Genomic DNA, 19,774 nt, shown 5'->3' with positions numbered 1-19,774 from the left:
TTTAAGTAAAAACAAAATACTACAAAAATATTATACTAACCTACACTACCTGACAATAGTCTTGTCACCGATCCAAGTTTTATGAACAACAAATGCTAAGTTGACTTCTAGTTGAACAATAAAACACAGGGCTAACATCAGCTTCCTCAAGTCAAACCGTTTATTAAATCAAGGTGTTCATTTTCTATTTATTCATCCAGCCATTATTAGTGACCGCAGAATCAGCATGTCGTCCTCTGGGTTGATAAAGGCTCACGCGTCTTTCACACACACACACACAAACACACACACAACCGAATAAACTCACCGTCCAAACCAAATAAAAAAGGGCATCCGAACATCAGTGTTGGAAAACAATTGGCACAAATGAACACTTCATCTTCCAGAAGAAAGCCAAACGAAAAATATACATTGACAGAGTTCATTTGCAGAAAACAGATCACTCAGTTTAAGCCATTTTCACAATCACGTCCCAATCAATGCACAATAAAACAACATGACTTATGAAGAGGAATAAAATCTGAGTGATCTGTTTAGTGCAGATGAGCTCGTCATTCACAAATAATCAGCCAATTATGGAAACTGTAGGGTTCTTTTAGATGGCGAGGGGCTCAGCACAATAAATACGCTGCCAGGTTTGTTTGTGTGTGATCACGTGAGGATGGTATCGTCGATCTCTTCATTGGAGTCTGGAAGGCTGGAGATCTTCTTCAAGGATCTGCGGTAACATTCGGACAGCAGGTCATTACTGGCCGAGTCCAGGATGGCACTGATGCTCTGAAACACATTCACATATGGAAACATTACTTCAAACACTGCATGAGACTGAGGACTCTATTTTGACGGTCCATGCGCAAACTGCAAAGCGCAGGGTGCAAACGCTTTGAGGACGTGTCAGAATCCACTTTTGCTAATATAGGGACGGAAAAATCCGCTTTGTGCCGTGGCGCATGATCTAAAAGGGTTGAGCTTATTTTCTTAATGAGTTATAGGTGTGTTTTGAGAATAAACCAATCAGAGTCTCATCTCACATTCCCTTTATGCCCCTCGCTGCTGGAATCAGCTTCCAGAAATGATCAGATGTGCTCCAACATTAGGCACATTCACATCAAGACTGAAAACACATCTGTTTAGCTGTGCCTTTACTGAATGAGCACTGTGCTGCGTCCGACAGATTGCACTATAATGTTTTTCTCTTCTTCTTCATTCTTTTATATCACATTTTACCCGTTTTTTATTATGTTTTTATTTTACTTGTCTCTTTTATTCTTGTTTATGTAAAGCACTTTGAATTGCCACTGTGTATGAAATGTTCTATATAAATAAACTTGCCTTGCTTTGCCTTTCCTTAAGAGCCAGTTGGGTCGTGCCTTAAGCGCATTTGCTATTTACATGACGACTTTGTAAGTGGAAAAACTGAGCATTTCACTAGCAAACAAACAGTTAAACAGAGCATCGACAGCGTGAGAATGAGAGATTAGGCCTCTCATTATCTACTTTCCCTTTCGCTCTAGTGGATAGGGAAACCTACAATTAGTCTATAAATAATTAATTTCGTTTGTTAAGCGTAAAGATTTGTTTCAAACTATTTCTAAATTCAGTTTTAATTTCCAGCAAACGAATAAATGAACAATAATAATGAAGTGTGCTCAAAAACCTGAGTTATATCCTAAAACACATGCTGTGCCCCATATGGTCTAAAACCTGACAGGTGGGCAAATCTAAGCTTGTTTTTAATAAAACAAATATAAATATGGATATAATAAATAATACTGCTAATAATAATAACATTATACAAAAGCAAATTGTTATGAATAAACTGAAAAAGCCTCCCCAAGATGAAGAATAGCAAATGCATTGGTAACATATCAGTAGTCCCGCAGATTTTTAGCCCATCATTAATTCTGTTTATTTATTTGTGTAAATGTGAGTAAATCTATATTTATTCAGTTTCTAATTTATTTACAGTAATATTATTGACCAATATGAAAATGTTCATATGATTTATTTAAAAGACAGTTTGTACAGTAAGGTTTTCTGTCTTTTAGTAGAGATATTATATGAGACTTGTTTTGTTTACCAAATAAAGTGGATCTAACTGGATTTGCATTGTAAACATTAAGTTAAAAAGGGTGTTACTTTTTATTTCATATATTAAGTTTTTAGTTATGATACTCCCAAAATAATTCTGCAGAAATCCGCAGATTTTTAACACAATTCTGTGCAGAAATAGCAGAAAATGTCCGCATACATATGGCGGAGCCTACATATCAGTGTCTGTAAGGGGCTGTATGTGTTCATATACGTTACATTTACTTATTTCATATAATAACAGACGTTACAGTAGGCTATTTCACACTGTCATTGATCTGCAGTTATAATCAAATCATGTTCATAGAAAAGTTAGTAATAAACATGTATACACAAGTATTTATGTGTATAAAGCGTCTGTTATATGAGAAGTGCTTTTCATATGATCTGTGAACGACCCGTACGGCTTTACTTTGACATTTCCTCGAGCGAACATGACATCGACAGAAACTTTCTGTTGTACACCAGGCCAACCAAAGGAAAACCATTGGTGGTAGCAGTGGAAACACAAGCCTGATAAAGGTGTCCCGTACCGACCCATACTGCACCACTCAGTGGCAACGGGCCATTAAATACACAATTCAGATAAACATTAGGTGGTGCATTTCTGACGACGCGAGACCAGAGTTGTTTGATGTTCAGCTTTTGCCGCGTGCAGCATTAAAGTTGAAGAGCTGAGTGAGTACCTGCATGTTGTGTTCTCCGCGCCGCAGTCTCAGCAGGCTGACGAGTGTGTGTTCGCTCTGCGCTCGGACGCTGGTGTTCTTGTCTTTGGTGTTGTCCAGCAGTGCTTTGATGAGCGGTTTGACCAGACTGGGCTCCAGAATGGGGGTCTCGTCCTCTTTCCAGACCCACCACAACACCCGCTCCGCTACCAGACGAATGTCACTGGACTGGTTCTGCAGACACTGGAGCAGGACAGAAAGCACTTTAACAAACACTTCTGATGTCTGTTCTGTTGGTTTACAGACGCTCAAAGTACATATTAGGGCTGCACAATATTGGAAAAATTAGACATTGTGATATATTTTGTTTAGCTGTGATATACACTCACCGGCCACTTTATTAGGTACACCTATCCAACAACTCGTTAACACAAAATTCTAATCAGCCAATCACATTGCAGCAGCTCAATGCATTTATGCATATAGACATGGTCAAGACAACCTACTGCAGTTCAAACCGAGCATCAGAATGGGGAAGAAAGGGTATTTAAGTGACTTTTTGGCATTGTTACTGGTGCCAGACGGGCTGGTTTGAGTATTTCAGAAAATGCAGACCTACTGGGATTTTCATGCACAACCATCTCTAGGGTTTACAGAGAATGGTCAGAAAAGAGGAAATATCCAGTGAGCGGCAGTTCTGTGGGAGCAAATGCCTTGTTGATGTCATAGGTCAGAGGAGAATTTCCAGACTGATTCAAGCTGATAGAAAAGCAACAGTAACCCAAATAACCAAATCAAATCTTTGAACACACAACACGTCCAACCTTGAGGCGGATGGGCTACAGCAGCAGAAGACCACACCGGGTGCCACTCCTGTCAGCTAAGAACAGGAAACTGAGGCTACAATTCACACAGACTCACCAAAACTGGACAATAGAAGATTGGAGAAGCCTTGCCTGGTCTGATGAGTCTCCATTTCTGCTGCCACTTTCAGATTATAGGGTCAGAATTAGGCATCAACAACATGAACGTATGGATCCATCCTGCCTTGTATCAAAGTTTCAGGCTGGTGGTGGTGGTGTAATGGTGTGTGGGATATTTTCATGCACACTTTGGGCCCATTAGTATCAATTGAGCATCGTGTCAACGCCTGAGTATTGTTGCTGACCATGTCCATCCCTTTATGAGCACAGTGTCTCCATCTTCTGATGACTACTTCCAACAGGATAACGCGTGAATCATCTCAGACTGGTTTCCTGAACATGACAATGAGTTCTCTGTACTCAAATGGTCTCCACAGTCACCAGATCTCAATCCAATAGAGCACCTTTGGGATGTGGTGGAACTGGAGATTCACATCAAGGATGTGCAGCCAACAAATCTGCAGCAACTGCATGATGCTATCATGTCAATATGGACCAAAATCTTTGAGGAATATTTCAGTACCTTGTTGAATCTTTTCCATGAAGGATTAAGACAGTTCTGAAGGCAAAAGAGGGTCCAACCTGGTACTAGTAAGATGTCCCTAATAAAGTGGCCGGTGAGTGTATATTGCAATATGAATATAGTTTCACCAGATGATTTAGATTGCTCTATTTTAGAAAATGTTATTAATTTAGATCGACTGGGATGATCAAGTATTTTTCTATGCAGTGCGCATCTGCATAAATTCTAATAAATTACAAGCATTCAGAGCAAAAATAAAAGTGAAATAAACAGCTCTTTATGGTTTTCTGGGGAGTCTAACCATATTCAAGTACAAAAATTGAACAATCAAATGTAAAATAACATGGTCGTCATAGCATAAATAATTAAAAAAGATTTAATGACATCTCTTGCTTTTAAGTTTTAATAAATAATCTAAGCCTGCAACGTGACTATTGCGGACATATATACATAAAGACAAAAGAACAGTAAGACATTTAAATAAGTGGAAAATAATTCCACTAAATAAAACATACACAATTGTTATTATATATATTTTAAATAAAGAATTTGCTTTAAAACACACTAGAACTCAATAAGGTCACATTCCTCACATAAGGTAAAACTTTGCATTTTACATAAAAAACAGCAAAACTTCACAGTAAGATTTTATTTGTTTACATAACTTAATTTCATTAGTTAACATGAAACAAAATGATGAATAATTCTATATACATAATCTTCATTTTAACATTTACAGATCAAAATCTGAACATGGTGTAAAAATGAACTTTAATAGTGGATTTTTTTTAAATGTAGTCAGATAAGCTTTACTTTCTAATGTGTTTAATAGGGGTGTGAACTTACACTGGTCTCACAGTTCGGTTACGATTATCATGCCATCGATTCGGTTCAATTCGATATCTCGGTGCATTGACGATGCTTTTCATACACAATTAGATTTTTTCTTCACAACACAATTTTTTTTTTAATTAAAATCTATAAATATATTAATATTTATATACTATTTGTAATACAATTTTGTACTTTAATACAAGCAGATATGTAAACTGTGGCTTTAATTTGACCTGCTCAAAGAAAACACTCTTTCCGAATGTATTAAACAAAACTCCAACAGATGCACAGAAGACAGCATGAGCATTTATAGGAAATAAACTCGTGTAAATATGATCCCACTTGCTTTTTGAGCGCTGTCAAAGGAGCTCTTACACCCCTATGATTGGTCAATGTCTTCACCCGCTCAACAGAAGGGTCTGCGCTTTGCTTTAGAAATGAAAGCGCTGTGCACTGATGGCGGTAAGAACAGCAGCGGTTACAGTCTGTATGCGCATAATTAGGGCTGCTCGATTATGGGAAAAATCATAATCACGATTATTTTGGTCATAATTATAATCACGATTATTCAAAACGGTTATCAGTTGAAGTCAAAATTATTCGCCCTTCTGTGAATTTATTTTTATTTATAAATGTTTACCAAATGATGTTTAACAGAGTTTTTTTTTTACAGTATTTCCTATATTTTTTTCTTCTGGAGAAAGGCTTATTTGTTTTATTTCAGCTAGAATAAAAGCAGGTTTGAATATTTTGAAACCTATTTTAATAGCTCGATATTATTAGCCCCTTTAAGCAATATATATGTTTGATTGTCTGCAGAAGAAACTACTGTTATGCAATGACTTGTCTATTTACCCTAATTAAGCCTTTGAATGTCACTTTAAGCTTAATATCTTAAAAAACATCTAGTAAAATATAATGTACTGTTATCATAGCAAAGATAAAAGAAATCAGTTATTAGAAATGAGTTATTAAATCTGTTATGTTTAAACTGTGCTTTAAGCATCTTCACTGTATTTTTGATTTTATCGGCAGCAGCAGGAATATCGCACGCTGTCACTTTAAGAATAGTGCGGCTCTGATATGGTTTCTCTTTCTCGTGTCTTTTGATTCTCAACTTGTTTGTTTATTACACAAATGAGGATTAATATGAATAATCACTAAACACTGCGCTCTGACACAAGTGTGCATGTATTTGACCATTAAAGCGCTCACATTAAGATCGCGTTAGATGTGTGTGTGCTCTGCTGTCCGAGGCACAACCACACAAACACACACGCTACCTGTCAGAGGCTAAGCATGGCGCGCGCGCACACACACAACAGCACAAGCTCTTTTGTGCTTTTAAAAATATGAATGATGAGCATCCCGTGCTGCAAAAGTTACAGTACAGCTCATGCTTTTAGTCATTTTCACGTGGAACTGAGCTTTGCAGAGGCAAAAAGTCACAAGTGTACAACTGGAAAGGGGGCGGTACGTGATGGAATAATCGTTTATCTCGATTAATGCTTTTTCATAATCGTTAAAAGCCAAAATCGAAATCGGATTTTCGATTAATTACACAGCCCTACGCAGAATACACAGTTATCACAGGTAATTCGTAATAGACACAGTGGGGAGAACTCGCACCTCAGGCACGCTCGGGTCTAGATACGCAAGTATCGATTTAATAGCCAAGAGAAAAGGAAAAGTTTCCTCACAAACACGCCAACGGGTCAATTGTCCAAAGTAAGAGAGAGAGAGGTAAAGATGGAGTTTTCCAGCATTTGTGGCTTGTGTGCTGTCAGTGAAAGACTTTCCAGCAAACTCACAAGCAGTTGAACTGTCCATAATTATCTGCCTTTGAAGTAGTAGTTGCATTTTGTTTACTCACCTTCGCCTACATCAACATAGTATTCTACTGCGATGTCGCGCATAAGAGATAAATGCCGTCAGTACGTAATAACCGGTTGTGATCTATTACTTAACCAATATTGAATTGTCTCCGTCTGCATTGCGGTGCACTAAAGAAACAATTAATTTTGACACCCCTAGTGTTTTAGTGAGCATTTTCAGACAAAATAAAAAATACTGGTAATATTGTTAATTGTCTTAATAGTGGACTGACCTTGATGAACTGTGTGATGATGCGGGGCGATACACTCTCTGAGCCTCCAGTGCGGAGCTGGTGTCTCATCAGGAAACCCATGGCTCTGATTCCACTGCAGGCGATGGGGATCTACAGAAAACACACACACACACACGCACATCCATCATACTTCAACATCTGTGCTGATTACAGGTCTTTTCATGGATGAAGTTCTCATATTTATCACTAAATGTTAGGCAAATCAGTGTCATGCCATTTCAAACCATGTGACACTGAATACTGGATTAATGATGCTGAAAACTCAGCGTTTTATCACAGAAATTAATTGCCTCTTTAAATATATTCAAATAGAAATGTTATTTAAAATGTAAATATATTATTATTATTATTATTATTATTGTAATAATAAGAAAAAGAATTAGATTTTTTTATCAAATAATTGTGACTTTGGCAGAGCAGATAAGATTTCCCTGAAAAAAGTTTTTAAAATCATAATGTTTCTAAACTTCTAACTGGTAGTGTAAAAAAAATCTTAAGATGAGTCAATCAGAGGATTCAGCAACGTTTCAGCAGTAAATAACTTCTTGAAAGTGACGAGTTTTGAATGTTTTCCGATCTTTTGGGCCCAGAACCATTAAACATGGGCTTTTCCCCAAGGTTATTATAGATTTGCATATTTAAATGAGCTATTATTTTAAAAATGTGCTATAGCTTCGAGTTTTACTATGTTTTTTTAGTGGTTTTGTAGGGTTTAGTTTGGTTTTAGTCAGGTGGTATACATTTTTACTTGCCCTTAAAGGGTCACGAAACACCAAAACACAGTCATATATGTGTCCCACACTGCTAAAAACACTATTAGGACACCTATATTTCACTAAAAAGTGTAAATTGGTTGTTTTTGCGTTATTTCAAGCAAATTCGTACTTCCGGCTTGAAACAAATTTTTGAAGCTGCGTCACGGTCATGACATAATAGCGTGTATTCCAGTGTGTAGACTGGACGTCTGTGCCAGAGTGTGTCTTATTACGTCTTACAGTGTGATGCATTAATGCATGAGTAAGGCTTGGTTCAAACCAATCAGCGCGCTCTATTGTGCAACTTCATTAATATTCATTAGTGTCACCATGTTTTCAGGACAGAGACGCCACGTTGTGTTGGCAAAACAAGCGTGAAGTGTTGCTTTTATAGTTTGCTGCCGTTAAGTTTTGTTTTCATTTTCTCTCTGTGAGAGCTCATCTGGATCACGTGTGGATTAACAGTGTACGCGACGCTCGACAACAATAACTTACGTGTCTAAGGAGGATTATTGTTTACCTGAGAGCTGCTCTCATCTGCAAACGCTGAGATCCGGCGCTTGTAGTCTTCTCTTAATAAAGACGCGGCTCTAGTTGCTGGTGATTGTCCTGTCTCTACAGATTTGGTAAGTAAGCGGCCAGTGCTCTTTGTTTATTTAGTTTGTTCGTATCAAACTAAGTATTGCACCGAGTGTAAACATATTAGCACCACAACCAAACTTTAACCTCGTGAAGGGTTTTCACCGCATTTTGTGACCGGAATAACACACGCGGCTTTCTGACACTACCTGCCGTGTGCATCTAAGTTTCTGGGAAATGCTGAGGGTTTTTTTCTCTCATTCGTCGTGCGGTATCAAACATTGCATGAAAAATACACGCTTAGAGCAGTTCCTCCAATCAAATATCTTGTTGTCGCGAGGGACATGAATGAATTCCCTGAATGAAAGAGCCAAACTGCTGTAAAGGTCCACCATTTAATAATTTGGCAAAGAATTCGACTACTGATGTCCATGCAAACACAGTCACTTTGTCCCCTGTGTGTGTGTGTATTTTGACTCTGAAACTCAGCGCGTCCAAATAGACACTCCTACACCATCCTTCTTTAGTTCCTCCGACACTCCCCGCTAAACAGAGCTGGACACGCCCACTTCTTTTCTGACTTTTTCCAAAGTAGAGGTGTGAAAACACCCTGCTGAAACGAGGGGGTTTCATGGCCCTTTAATGTGTCAAAAGCCAAACATAATTGTATACATACATTTTTTAAGCATAACTTTTTTTTTTAAATACAGCTGACAATTAAAAAATACAATTGACGTAACTAAACTTAAAAAAAAAAAGCAAAAATGTGCACTTTAATTTTGACACCCAGAGACAACGTCACCAAATATAAATCAGAGAGGTCAGACTTTCTCTTACAGAGCCTCATTTCAGTTGTCAAGTTTTGTAAAAATATATTAAATCAATTGATCTATTAAAAAACAGGCCTACAATTATGCATTATAGGCTTAAATTATAGATATAAATACCAGGAGAACTGGTGTTGTGCGAAGAAACGCACCCCTGCCGTAAAATGTAACTCCTCTAAAATGTGCCTACGTTACGACAACTAATGACAGTGACCGATGGGAGTTCAATGAATGGAACCCTTACCTTACAGAAGATATATATTTAAAAATATAAATAGATTTTTAAATTAAATACAACACTGATTAGATTAAGTTAAAAACTACAACAATTTTATGTTTTTCGTTTGTTTAAAACCAACCAAAACGCCTAATTTTAGAAACAGGCTCATAACAACCGTCTGTACTACAGTCGATATTTGTATTATTCGTTTTTTGTAAGCCTAGTTTTAAAATGCTTTTCACTTCTTGTTTCTCCTTAATCCATCAAAATAACAATCATATTGGCCTACGTTTTCATCAATTATGGCCCTTTTTTTAAATGTAGACTGAGAATGCTAATGAAAGTCTATGAAGGAGATGCGTGCATTTTACCACAGGGGTGCATTTCTCGGCACAACACGACTGCAGTCAGATCATGAAGCAGATTAATGTTGATCTTTCCTGAGGTGTCAGTGCAGAAATGAACAAAACAATAGGCCTTATACAACATATCATAAGAATAAAATATAATAAAATGATCAGATGGTAATTTCTGTCAATTTTCCTAAGAGAATAACAGCTCTCGGTAATATTTCGGCATGCTTTCACTTTCATTTTCGACATGAAACACACATTTACTGGTAGGAATGACATCCCGCCCAACTCTTGATAATTCTCTCTTCATATAGCTGTATATATGGCTATAATACACTGTGATATTCACCTTATTCTCTGCGTATGAGCGGGTGCAGCCATTTGAAGCATTTTGGCTTGAGCCTTCCGGTCTCATTCCCTTACATTCATGTTTAGACATTAAAAACAGCTCGTTTTGCTGCTTGATGTTGCAAACTGATATTTTCCTATTATATTATTCAGCTTTGTCTGTGTAGTCATTCAAACACCTGTTTGTAGAGCAGTAGTCTGACTGGTTTGTGCCTTTTATTATTATTTTATTATTATCCACAAAAATGAGCGCACTTCCTCATTGAAGAATAAGGTCAATAGCCTGGTTCATTAGTTCGTTGGATTGTTTTGCTTTCTCACTACAATCGATCCGCTCCAGAGTTTCAATTGAGTCGAGACCACCTCATTTAGGCAATGATTGATTGGGTGCAGATCCGAGCGCAATTGCTGGATTTACAAATGCCAAATGAACCACGCTAACTGGGCAAAACAAGACAAGTTCCAAAACAAACGATTAGGAGTGAAACTACCCTAAGACTGTATTTGCACGCAATTGACAGACAGTCGCGAGGTCGTAGCCAAATTTAAATTTAGTGACAATGCAGCACTGGCCCGATCGGGCCAGTAACCATCCTGTCTAGTGTCCCGAGCGTCCCGCACGCTGGGCCCAGGCTATCAGGCAGTCCTTATTGTCGAGCCCTGTATATTTAGTTTTAGTAATTCTAGTTTAGTAGAACGTGTCCAGTTTCAACCAGAGCAAAGATTAGCATTTGCACAGAATGTTATGAATTTTTTTTTACCTAAATGAACATTACATTATAGGTCTGCATAAATTTCCGAATAAATCACGGGATCGGTCGGTAACGGGTTTAATTTTGGACGGGAGTGGGTGGTTCAACAATATCGCTCCCGGCTTCTGAGCGAGCGAGCACGCGTATGTATGTGTGTGAAAGAGACAGCATGATGCTGCATTTTACTTGTTTGTTGCCGTGTATGTGTGTGTTCGATTTAGAGAGAGAGCTTTGTGCTGTCTCTCTGTGTGTGTGTGTGTGTGTGTGTGTGTGTGTGTGTGTGTGTGTGTGTTTATTCAGACATACAGGCTGTCTGTACTCTATAGCTGGGTGGTTTTCAGTTTTGTTCTACCCCCGTCCGTCAGCGGGAACGAGCGCAGCGGGTAGAAAACGGGGCGGGTCGAGAAGCGGGACAACAAATGCTGAATATAAGCGGGAGTGGTCGGGTTTGAGCTAAAACCTGGCGGGTGCGGGCGGGAGCGGGATTCAAAATTTAGTCCCAAGTAGATTTCTACATTACATTACCGTTAATTAAAAAACTTACAGTAATAAAAATAAAAGAACTGTTTAAACAAACACTGAATCCAAAACCACACAAATGCAACATATAAACAATATGAATAAAAAACATCTCCTATTAAAGATCTTACTGAATATGTAGTTAAACTACCTCTTTAACAACAAAGCTGAAACTATAGAACACGTTAGTTTTAGAAACGTTTTTGTACATAATCATAGCTTGACCGATGTGTTTGGCGCCATCTACAGGCGTTTCTCTAAACAGCCGCAGCTCATATATTCCATCACAGAATGACTGCTTATGAATTCTGCAAACAATTAATTTTAGCGAATTATTTTATTTCAGCTAATTATTTAGTGACAGTTGTTAGTTTCAGTGTTTAATGTCTTGGTTTATTAAAATAAGCTTGTGGTTCTCTTACTCTGTCAGCGGTGGCGCTGGACAACACGGCCTCCAGCACAGAGGAGTTGTACTCATCCACACACAGCTGAGCAGGAGCAGACTTCACGGCGATAGACAGAGCCAAACTACGCCCATGACGAACCATCCAGTCCACGCCAGACACATCCGCTGCACACAAACATATATATAACACAACGTGATCTGGATCAGTCAACAGTAGGTGTGGGATTAAAATAAAATGTATTCATAGTGAATCTTCCTCTAGCAATTTTGAATTGATTCTAAAAAGTTCAGAACAGATTCTGTGAACAGGCTGGAAACCGAAGCGCTGAACGCCGTATGCATGTATGCAACATATGTATTAAAAAGATTCGCATAGGTTAAAACTTGTCTAGGTGAAAAATCATTTTGGGAATCGAAACATGACTCCCAGAATAGGAATGAGATCAGATCAATCCCACTGCCAAATATTCAACATCAGAGTGTTTCTCTTACCGAGGATGTGCTGCTGTAAGACACTCTTCAGCTCCTCTTCTGATAGAAAGGCACAGAGTTCACCAATACAGCCCGCAGAGGCCATTCTTGTGGCGTCCTACACATATGCGCACACACACAGGTAAGGATACAGACACTCAGCAACCACATCCTGTGCTAGATACTGTTACAAAGACGAAAAACACACATGCATTCACACTCTCAAGTCTAAGTGTAAAGATAATGATCAACTTTGTCTGATGAATGTCAGAAAAAACATTTAAGATATTCTAAAATAAACTTTACAATAACATTCAATCTGGTAAATAAATGTCTTTGAATATTGATAATCATCTATTCCATATCATACAGCCATGATCATATTGTACAATAAACAATAGTATTTTATTATGATCATCAACAATAAATGCATTAAAGCACATGATGCTTTTTTCACACCGTTTTGTATGTAGCTGTACCTCATCATGTCCCAGCATGCTCAGCAGTGTGGTGGTGATGTTCTTCCTGATGGCGGGGTCCACCTTGGCTCCAGCTCCCTGAATGACAAATCGCAGGGCCTGCAACATCGTCTCCCTGCAGCGGCAACAACAACAACAACACAAAATATGTCTCATTCATGTCTCATTTCCAAAAGTAAACACTCTGGGTTGTGCATCATTTACCAAAAATTACATTATTTTTCCAACAGTATTGACTTACTGAGTGTGTTATTTAAGCCTGACAGGGTTAAAGAAAGTTGACATTTAAGCCACCAGTAGGTCTGCAGTAAGCGACTATCTAAATGAGAGATTCATTCAAATGATTCACTGAAGCAGCAAAAAACCAAGGGTAGAGTCATTAACATACAAATCAAGAGCAATATTCAAAGGCTAAGCATAACCAGAAAGCACAGGATCTTACAGAAAACCTTGCACTTTTAGCGAATTTAGATGTGGTCTAAAGCGTTGTCTGCTAAAAAAAAACTAGCATAGTGCAATGTCTTTTGCTAAAAAACTAGCCTAGAGCAGCATCTACTGTTAAAACTAGCTAATCTAGAGCGCCATCTGCTGTTAAAAACTAGTCTAGAGCGCCATCTGCTGTTAAAAATTAGCCTAGAGCGCAATTTGCTGTTAAAAACTAGCCTAGTGCAATGTCCATTGGTAATAACAAGCCAAGAGCGCCATCTCCTGTTAAAAACTAGCCTAGAGCGCCGCCTCCTGTTGAAAACTAGCTTAGAGCGCCATCTCCTGTTAAAAACTACCCTAGAGTGCCATTTGCTGTTAAAATCTAGCCTAGAGTGCCATCTGCTGTTAAAATATAGCCTAAAGTGCCATCTGCTGTTAAAAACTAATCTAGAGCGCCATCTGCTGTTAATACTAGCTAGCCTAGAGCGCCATCTGCTGTTAAAACTAGCTAGTCTAGAGCACCATCTGCTGTTAAAAACTAGCCTCGAGCACTGTCTGCTGTTAAAATCTAGCCTGGAGCGTCATCTGCTGTTAAAACTAATTCAGAGTGCCATCTGCTGTTAAAAACTAATCTAGTGTGCCTTCTGCTGTTAAAAAGTAGTCTAGAGCGCCATCTGCTGTTAAAAACTAGCCTAGAGCACCATCTGCTGTTAAGTAGCCTAGAGCAACAGTCTGCTGTAAAAAGCTAACCTAGAGCAACATCTACTGTTAAAAACTAGCCTAGAGCACTGTTTGCTGTTAAAAACGAGCCTACAGCACCATCTACAGATAAAAACTAGCCTATAGCGCCATCTACAGTTAAATATTAGCCTAGAACGCTATTTGCTGTTAAAAACTAGCCTAGTGCAATGTCTATTGTTAATAACAAGCCAAGAGCGCCATCTCCTGTTAAAAACTAGCCTAGAGCGCCGCCTCCTGTTGAAAACTAGTTTAGAGCGCTATCTGCTGTTAAAAACTAGCCTACAGCGCCACCTCCTGTTAAAACTAGCCTAGAGCAATGTCTGCTGTTAAACGATAGTCTAGAGTGCCATCTGCTCTTAAAAACTAGCCTAGAGTGCCATTTGCTGTTAAAATCTAGCCTAGAGCGCCATCTGCTGTTAAAATATAGCCTAAAGTGCCATCTGCTGTTAAAAATTAATCCAGAGCGCCACCTTCTGTTTAAACTAGCTAATCTAGAGCGCCATCTGTTGTTAATAATAGCTAGTCTAGAGCGTCATCTGCTGTTAAAACTAGCTAGTCTTGAGCGCCATGTGCTGTTAAAAACTAATCTAGAGCGCCATCTGCTGTTAAAACTAGCTAGTCTAGAGCACCATCTGCTGTTAAAAACTAGCCAAGAGCACTGTCTGCTGTTAAGAACTAGCCTAGAGCACTGTCTGCTATTAAAAACTAGCCTAGAGCGGCATCTGCTGTTAAAAACTAACTAGTCTAGAGCACCATCTGCTGTTAAAAATTAGCCTAGAGCGCCATCTGCTGTTAAAAACTAATCTAGTGCACCTTCTGCTGTTAAAAACTAGTCTAGAGCATCATCTGCTGTTAAAAACTAGTCTAGAGCACCATCTGCTGTTAAAAACTAGTCTAGAGCGCCATCTGCTGTTAAAAACTAGTCTAGAAAGCAATCTGCTGTTAAAAACTAGACTAGAGCGCCATCTGCTGTTAAAAACTAGCCTAGAGCACCATCTGCTGTTAAAAACGAGTCTAAAGTGCCATCTGCTGTTTAAAACTAGCCTAGAGCGCCATCTGCTGTTAAAAACTAGCCTAGAGCATCATCTGCTGTTAAAATTGAGTCTAAAGCGCCATCTGCTGCTTAAAACTAGCCTAGAGCACCATCTGCTGTTAAAAACGAGTCTAAAGTGCCATCTGCTGTTTAAAACTAGCCTAGAGCGTCATCTGCTGTTAAAAACGAGTCTAAAGCGCCATCTGCTGTTTAAAACTAGCCTAGAGCGCCATCTGCTGTTAAAAACGAGTCTAAAGCGCCATCTGCTGTTTAAAACTAGCCTAGAGCGTCATCTGCTGTTAAAAACTAGTCTAGAGCGTCATCTGCTGTTAAAAACTAGTCTAGAGCATCATCTGCTGTTAAAAACTAGTCTAGAGCATCATCTGCTGTTAAAAACTAGTCTAGAGCGTCCCCTACTGTAATAACTAAGCTCAAAATTGATTCCAGCACATTCTGCAAATGTAAGAAATAATCCATAAACCACAATGCACCTCTGCAGCACTAACAAGCATAATTCCAGTCAGAAGTGTACCTGACTCCAGAGTCCTCAGCGTTGCGTATGGCTGCCAGCTGCTCAGTGAACAGTGGATCTACTTTGGTGTGGATGGAAACGAGCTGCCCCAGAGCCTCCGCCGCCCGCAGCCTCACAGCCCGACTGGAGTCCTGCAACGCCTTTAGGAAGGTGGTCTGCAGCTGCGGCAGGAAGGGCTTCAGAGCGATGCCCACCTAGAGAAAACAAAGCATTGCGAATGTGAATAAAGAGTTTTTTAATGTTAATCAATTAAATTTTCAAGCCAATAATCAATTTATTATTTTCTGTTTTGAAAATGTTTAAGCTCTTAAAGGGACTGTTTAACTATTTGCGTCTTGCGTTTAATCGATGATGCCCCCAGCAACTAGTTGACGTCAACTTGACTTTAATAACATAAAAGTCGACATAAAAAAAAAATGTAAAGTCGTTCAGCTCCTAATGTGAACAAAAGATGTGAATGGACACTGACTTTGGCCAGCAGTAGTGTGAGGGTCTCCAGAAGAGCAGTTTTGACGTTCCATGCGAATCGGTCTCCCAGGATTCGGATGAGCGGTCCAGTGATGTTGACCACTGACGGCCGCAGAGCCTCCGCTGAGGTCAGTTTAATGACTCCACCTAAAGCTCGAGCCGCTTCCTCTTTCTGCTCTGGACTTCCTGTCAGCACACCTTCCCTCAGCACAGGGAGAATGCAGGTCACTCCCTGAGGACAAACACAGTATATATAAATACAAAATAATAAACTAAATTAATAGCACCATACTATGTACTTTCAATATAAATAGTAATAAAAAGTGAAGGGTTAAGGTTCCAAAAAAGTGAGATGAAAAACTTTTGCAATAATTGAAAATAAAATTAGACGTTTAATACCATAGATTTATTTAAAGTAATTAACAAAAATACTAAATGTTACTCTCAAATAACAAATAGCAGGAAAAACAGCATAGTGGTCTCTGTTTATTTCAGTGAGTGGCATCCAGTTATTAAAATATGCTCAATTATATACAATATAATATACAATAAATGTATTGTCAAAAAAAGCACAAAAAAAAAATGAAAATCATAGTTGATTGAGACCACACACACATGATCCTTTTGAATACTGCAGATTTTGACTTGTAACAGGTTAACTGGCTATTCTTCTCACAAATACTAGCTGTGTATCATACTGAACACTATAATAATGATTATATGCAGACCTCTGCTCTTCGTTTGTTTCTCTGAGTGACTCTTACCTTCTTGGGCAGGCAGAAGCCAGGTAAGTGTTGACCTTTGACCTCAGCAGCAGCAGAGCGGATGTCCCTGTGCAGGTCATCAATCAGAGAGAGCTGACTGCCCGCATCCAGTTTCTGCACACAGATTTATGATCTTAAATCTGAAAATTTCAGCTAATAAAATGTCATTGTCATACTTCAAGTAATCAAGCTCATCAAGGCTGCACAGATTCAATAAAAATACAGTAAAAACAGCACTATTGTAAAACATCACTGCTTTAAATGTTTTCCATGTAGATGTGTGTCAAATGAAATGTATTCGTTTTCAGAATCAAACAATCTTTCAGAAATCACTATAATGAGCCAATTTGATGATCAAGAACTATTTCTGATTAACATTAATGCTAAAAACAGAAATCTATATTGTATTTTATTACATTAGAAATGTCTGTACAGTCACTTTCGACCAATTTAATGCATCCTTGATGAATATCATTTTGTTTCACAAACATTTCTCTCAGACCACAAACTTTTAAATAGTAGTGTACATGCTATAGACCTTTTTCTTGGAACGCAAAATTACCCATTATGCTTTGCGTGTATGCGCAAGGAAAATGCGAAGAACTTCCGGTCGGCAGCTGATGCGTGTAAACATTCACATTTGGACAGCTTTGAAACGATAGTTTTAATCTATTTTACCTGCTTTTATCCTCTTTGAACTAATACTGTTGTCCATCAGCAGCATCTCCTGGACTGATCATTTAAAGAAATGCCATCTAATAGGATGGAAAACAGCTGCTGTGAGGCGTTTTCCCCTCGTTGTCAGACGGCATCTTCTGCAGTTTAAATGAAGCCTCGTCATCGCTAAAGTCAAAATTTTCTCTTTATTTCATATATATTACCAGCCCAAACTAATGTAATTCACCAAAATGTTTGACACACACACGTAGCCTGTACTGTGCCACTCACACACTGATTTAATAACTGTGACAAAGTGAAAATATAGGCTAGTGTCATTTCGAAATGACAGAAAAACACAAACCGTGGTAAAAATAACACATGAAATAAAACACAAACGGCTCGCGATTAGAATGAACAGCAAATCAGCCAGCAGAGGATCAATAACAGACTTTTATTGGTCATTTTTGTAAATTGCATGACTTTCACCTGTTAAGTTTTATGCCAGTACTCTGGTTTGCTCTCTCTCTGTGTGTGTGTGTGTGTTAAAGAGCCGCTGAGCTAACAGCTGACAGGCTGTCAGCACAAACACACTGTATTTCTGACGGCAGACATGTGAACTAGGAGAACGTTTTTCTCGTATTTCTGATGCGCTTGAACCACGTTACAGATTATAACGACTTTAACAGACACATTTCTAAGTTGTGCGTCACAAAAACACTCTGTTATCCATTAAAAACGTTACTGATACCCATTTTCGGAGCGCAAATTACCAGTTGTACATGCTGAAGACGCTGGTCGCTATGGCGCCCTCCATGCAGCAGCCACGAAAAAGGTCTATAATAAAACAATTTCTAGTTATATCGGCCTATGGCAGCTGGATTAATCCAAAAAAGTGTTAGTGAGGCCAGCAGGAGGCGCTCAACCTGCGGTCTGTGTGAGTCCTAATGCCCCAGTAAAAGTGGAGGGGACACTATACTGTCAATGGGCGCAGTATTTCGAATGAGAAATTAAATCGGCCCTCATACCCATGGCCTCCCAATCATCCCTATCCACTAAATTGGCTCTATCACTGTCTCTCCACTCCTCCAATAGCTGGTATGTGGTGAGCGTATTGGCGCCGTTGTCCTGTGGCTGCCGTCGCATCATTCAAGTGGATGCTGCACACTGGTGGTGTTGTGGAGAGAACCCCCCCCCTCATGATTGTAAAGCGCTTGGGTGTATGGCCACAGTGGTGCCTGCAGCCGTACGCACTGTGCATACCTACCACAAGAGGGCGGGAATTAATGGCGCTTTTTATTCATTTATTTATTTGTGACATCATTTAAATTGATTATTAAACAGTATACACTACAGCTGCCTGCATTTCCACTATCGTGCCAAATCGTTCTGAGAACACTCGGGTATGGCTACGGTTGTTTCTCCACTCAGGACTCCGGAACAGAACTTAACCAACAGCTACATGCACTGCTGAAAGACTTTTTTTTTCTGCTGTGCAACGAATAAAGACACGCTTAACATCATTGATGTTCACAATCCTACAGCTACATACTATATCCATGAAACACGAACTTGCAGACGCTTTGAACAATGAGGAAATAACTGCACTTCAGTCAAGCCAGACGTCCTGTTTAGTGATTTAATGCCGGCTTTACTACCCGAAGGACGGTTACGGCGTGTTGAGATGTCGGCCGTCACCGAAGAAAGTCTACTCTCTCATTACTTTATTGGGGTTGTGTTTGAAAGCTTTAGTGGCACTGTAGCTGTCCAAGGTACTGTCGTATGAGTTAAATCATATATGCACCAATAAACAGGTCAAATTAATGAATAAATAAAATAAATATGAATTCTTAAATGTCGGTATAGTTTTTACTCAAAAAATAATAATAAAATGTTTTATAAAAATAAAATGAGCAATTTTCACAATTTTTTATGATTTAGTTAAATATAATTTGGACATTTATAGTTCATGTAACATGTTTCTTTACCTTTTTTTTCTTTTTTTTTGTTCTCAGTGATCTTTAATATATACTGGGTAGCTACGCAAAATATTTTCTAAAATGTCAAGCAGGATTTTGTCTATAGCTTTAATTATGAAGACAATTATATTATTAAATCTAACAAAAATAAAATATTAAAAAGAGCAGAATTCTGCCAAATTATAAAGAATATTCGTTTTTATTTTACTTGATGCATTTGTTATTTAATGTTTGTATACTGAAATAACAGATATCGGAAGGGGGCGGGGCGGTGCTGGATTTGTGCATACATTGGAACGAA

At 38.7% G+C, this 19,774-nt stretch overlaps 1 protein-coding gene across 2 annotated transcripts in view; it reads right to left on the bottom strand.

Annotated features, from left to right (window-relative positions):
- The window catches only part of gcn1 (GCN1 activator of EIF2AK4), a 779,792-nt gene that overhangs the window by 669,721 nt on the left and 90,297 nt on the right, over positions 1-19,774 (bottom strand). Inside the window, exons 50-58 of one of the 2 annotated variants that reach the window (XM_073910032.1) lie at positions 16,838-16,951; positions 16,075-16,305; positions 15,606-15,799; positions 12,874-12,988; positions 12,416-12,512; positions 11,940-12,088; positions 7,144-7,254; positions 2,778-2,999; positions 143-777 (exon numbers count right to left, since the gene is read on the bottom strand). In XM_073910032.1, the coding sequence (XP_073766133.1) occupies positions 652-777; positions 2,778-2,999; positions 7,144-7,254; positions 11,940-12,088; positions 12,416-12,512; positions 12,874-12,988; positions 15,606-15,799; positions 16,075-16,305; positions 16,838-16,951 (1,359 nt within the window). In that variant the 3' untranslated portion in view covers positions 143-651. Of the gene's footprint in view, positions 1-142; positions 778-2,425; positions 3,000-7,143; positions 7,255-11,939; positions 12,089-12,415; positions 12,513-12,873; positions 12,989-15,605; positions 15,800-16,074; positions 16,306-16,837; positions 16,952-19,774 lie in introns of those variants that run through there. The other variant, XR_012384057.1, reaches the window with a different exon arrangement.

This window comes from Danio rerio, chromosome 8, assembly GCF_049306965.1.
Source record: "Danio rerio strain Tuebingen ecotype United States chromosome 8, GRCz12tu, whole genome shotgun sequence".
NCBI lineage: Eukaryota > Metazoa > Chordata > Actinopteri > Cypriniformes > Danionidae > Danio > Danio rerio.
Note: the sequence above shows the minus strand (reverse complement) of the source record. Positions and strands in the feature narration are given on the sequence as shown.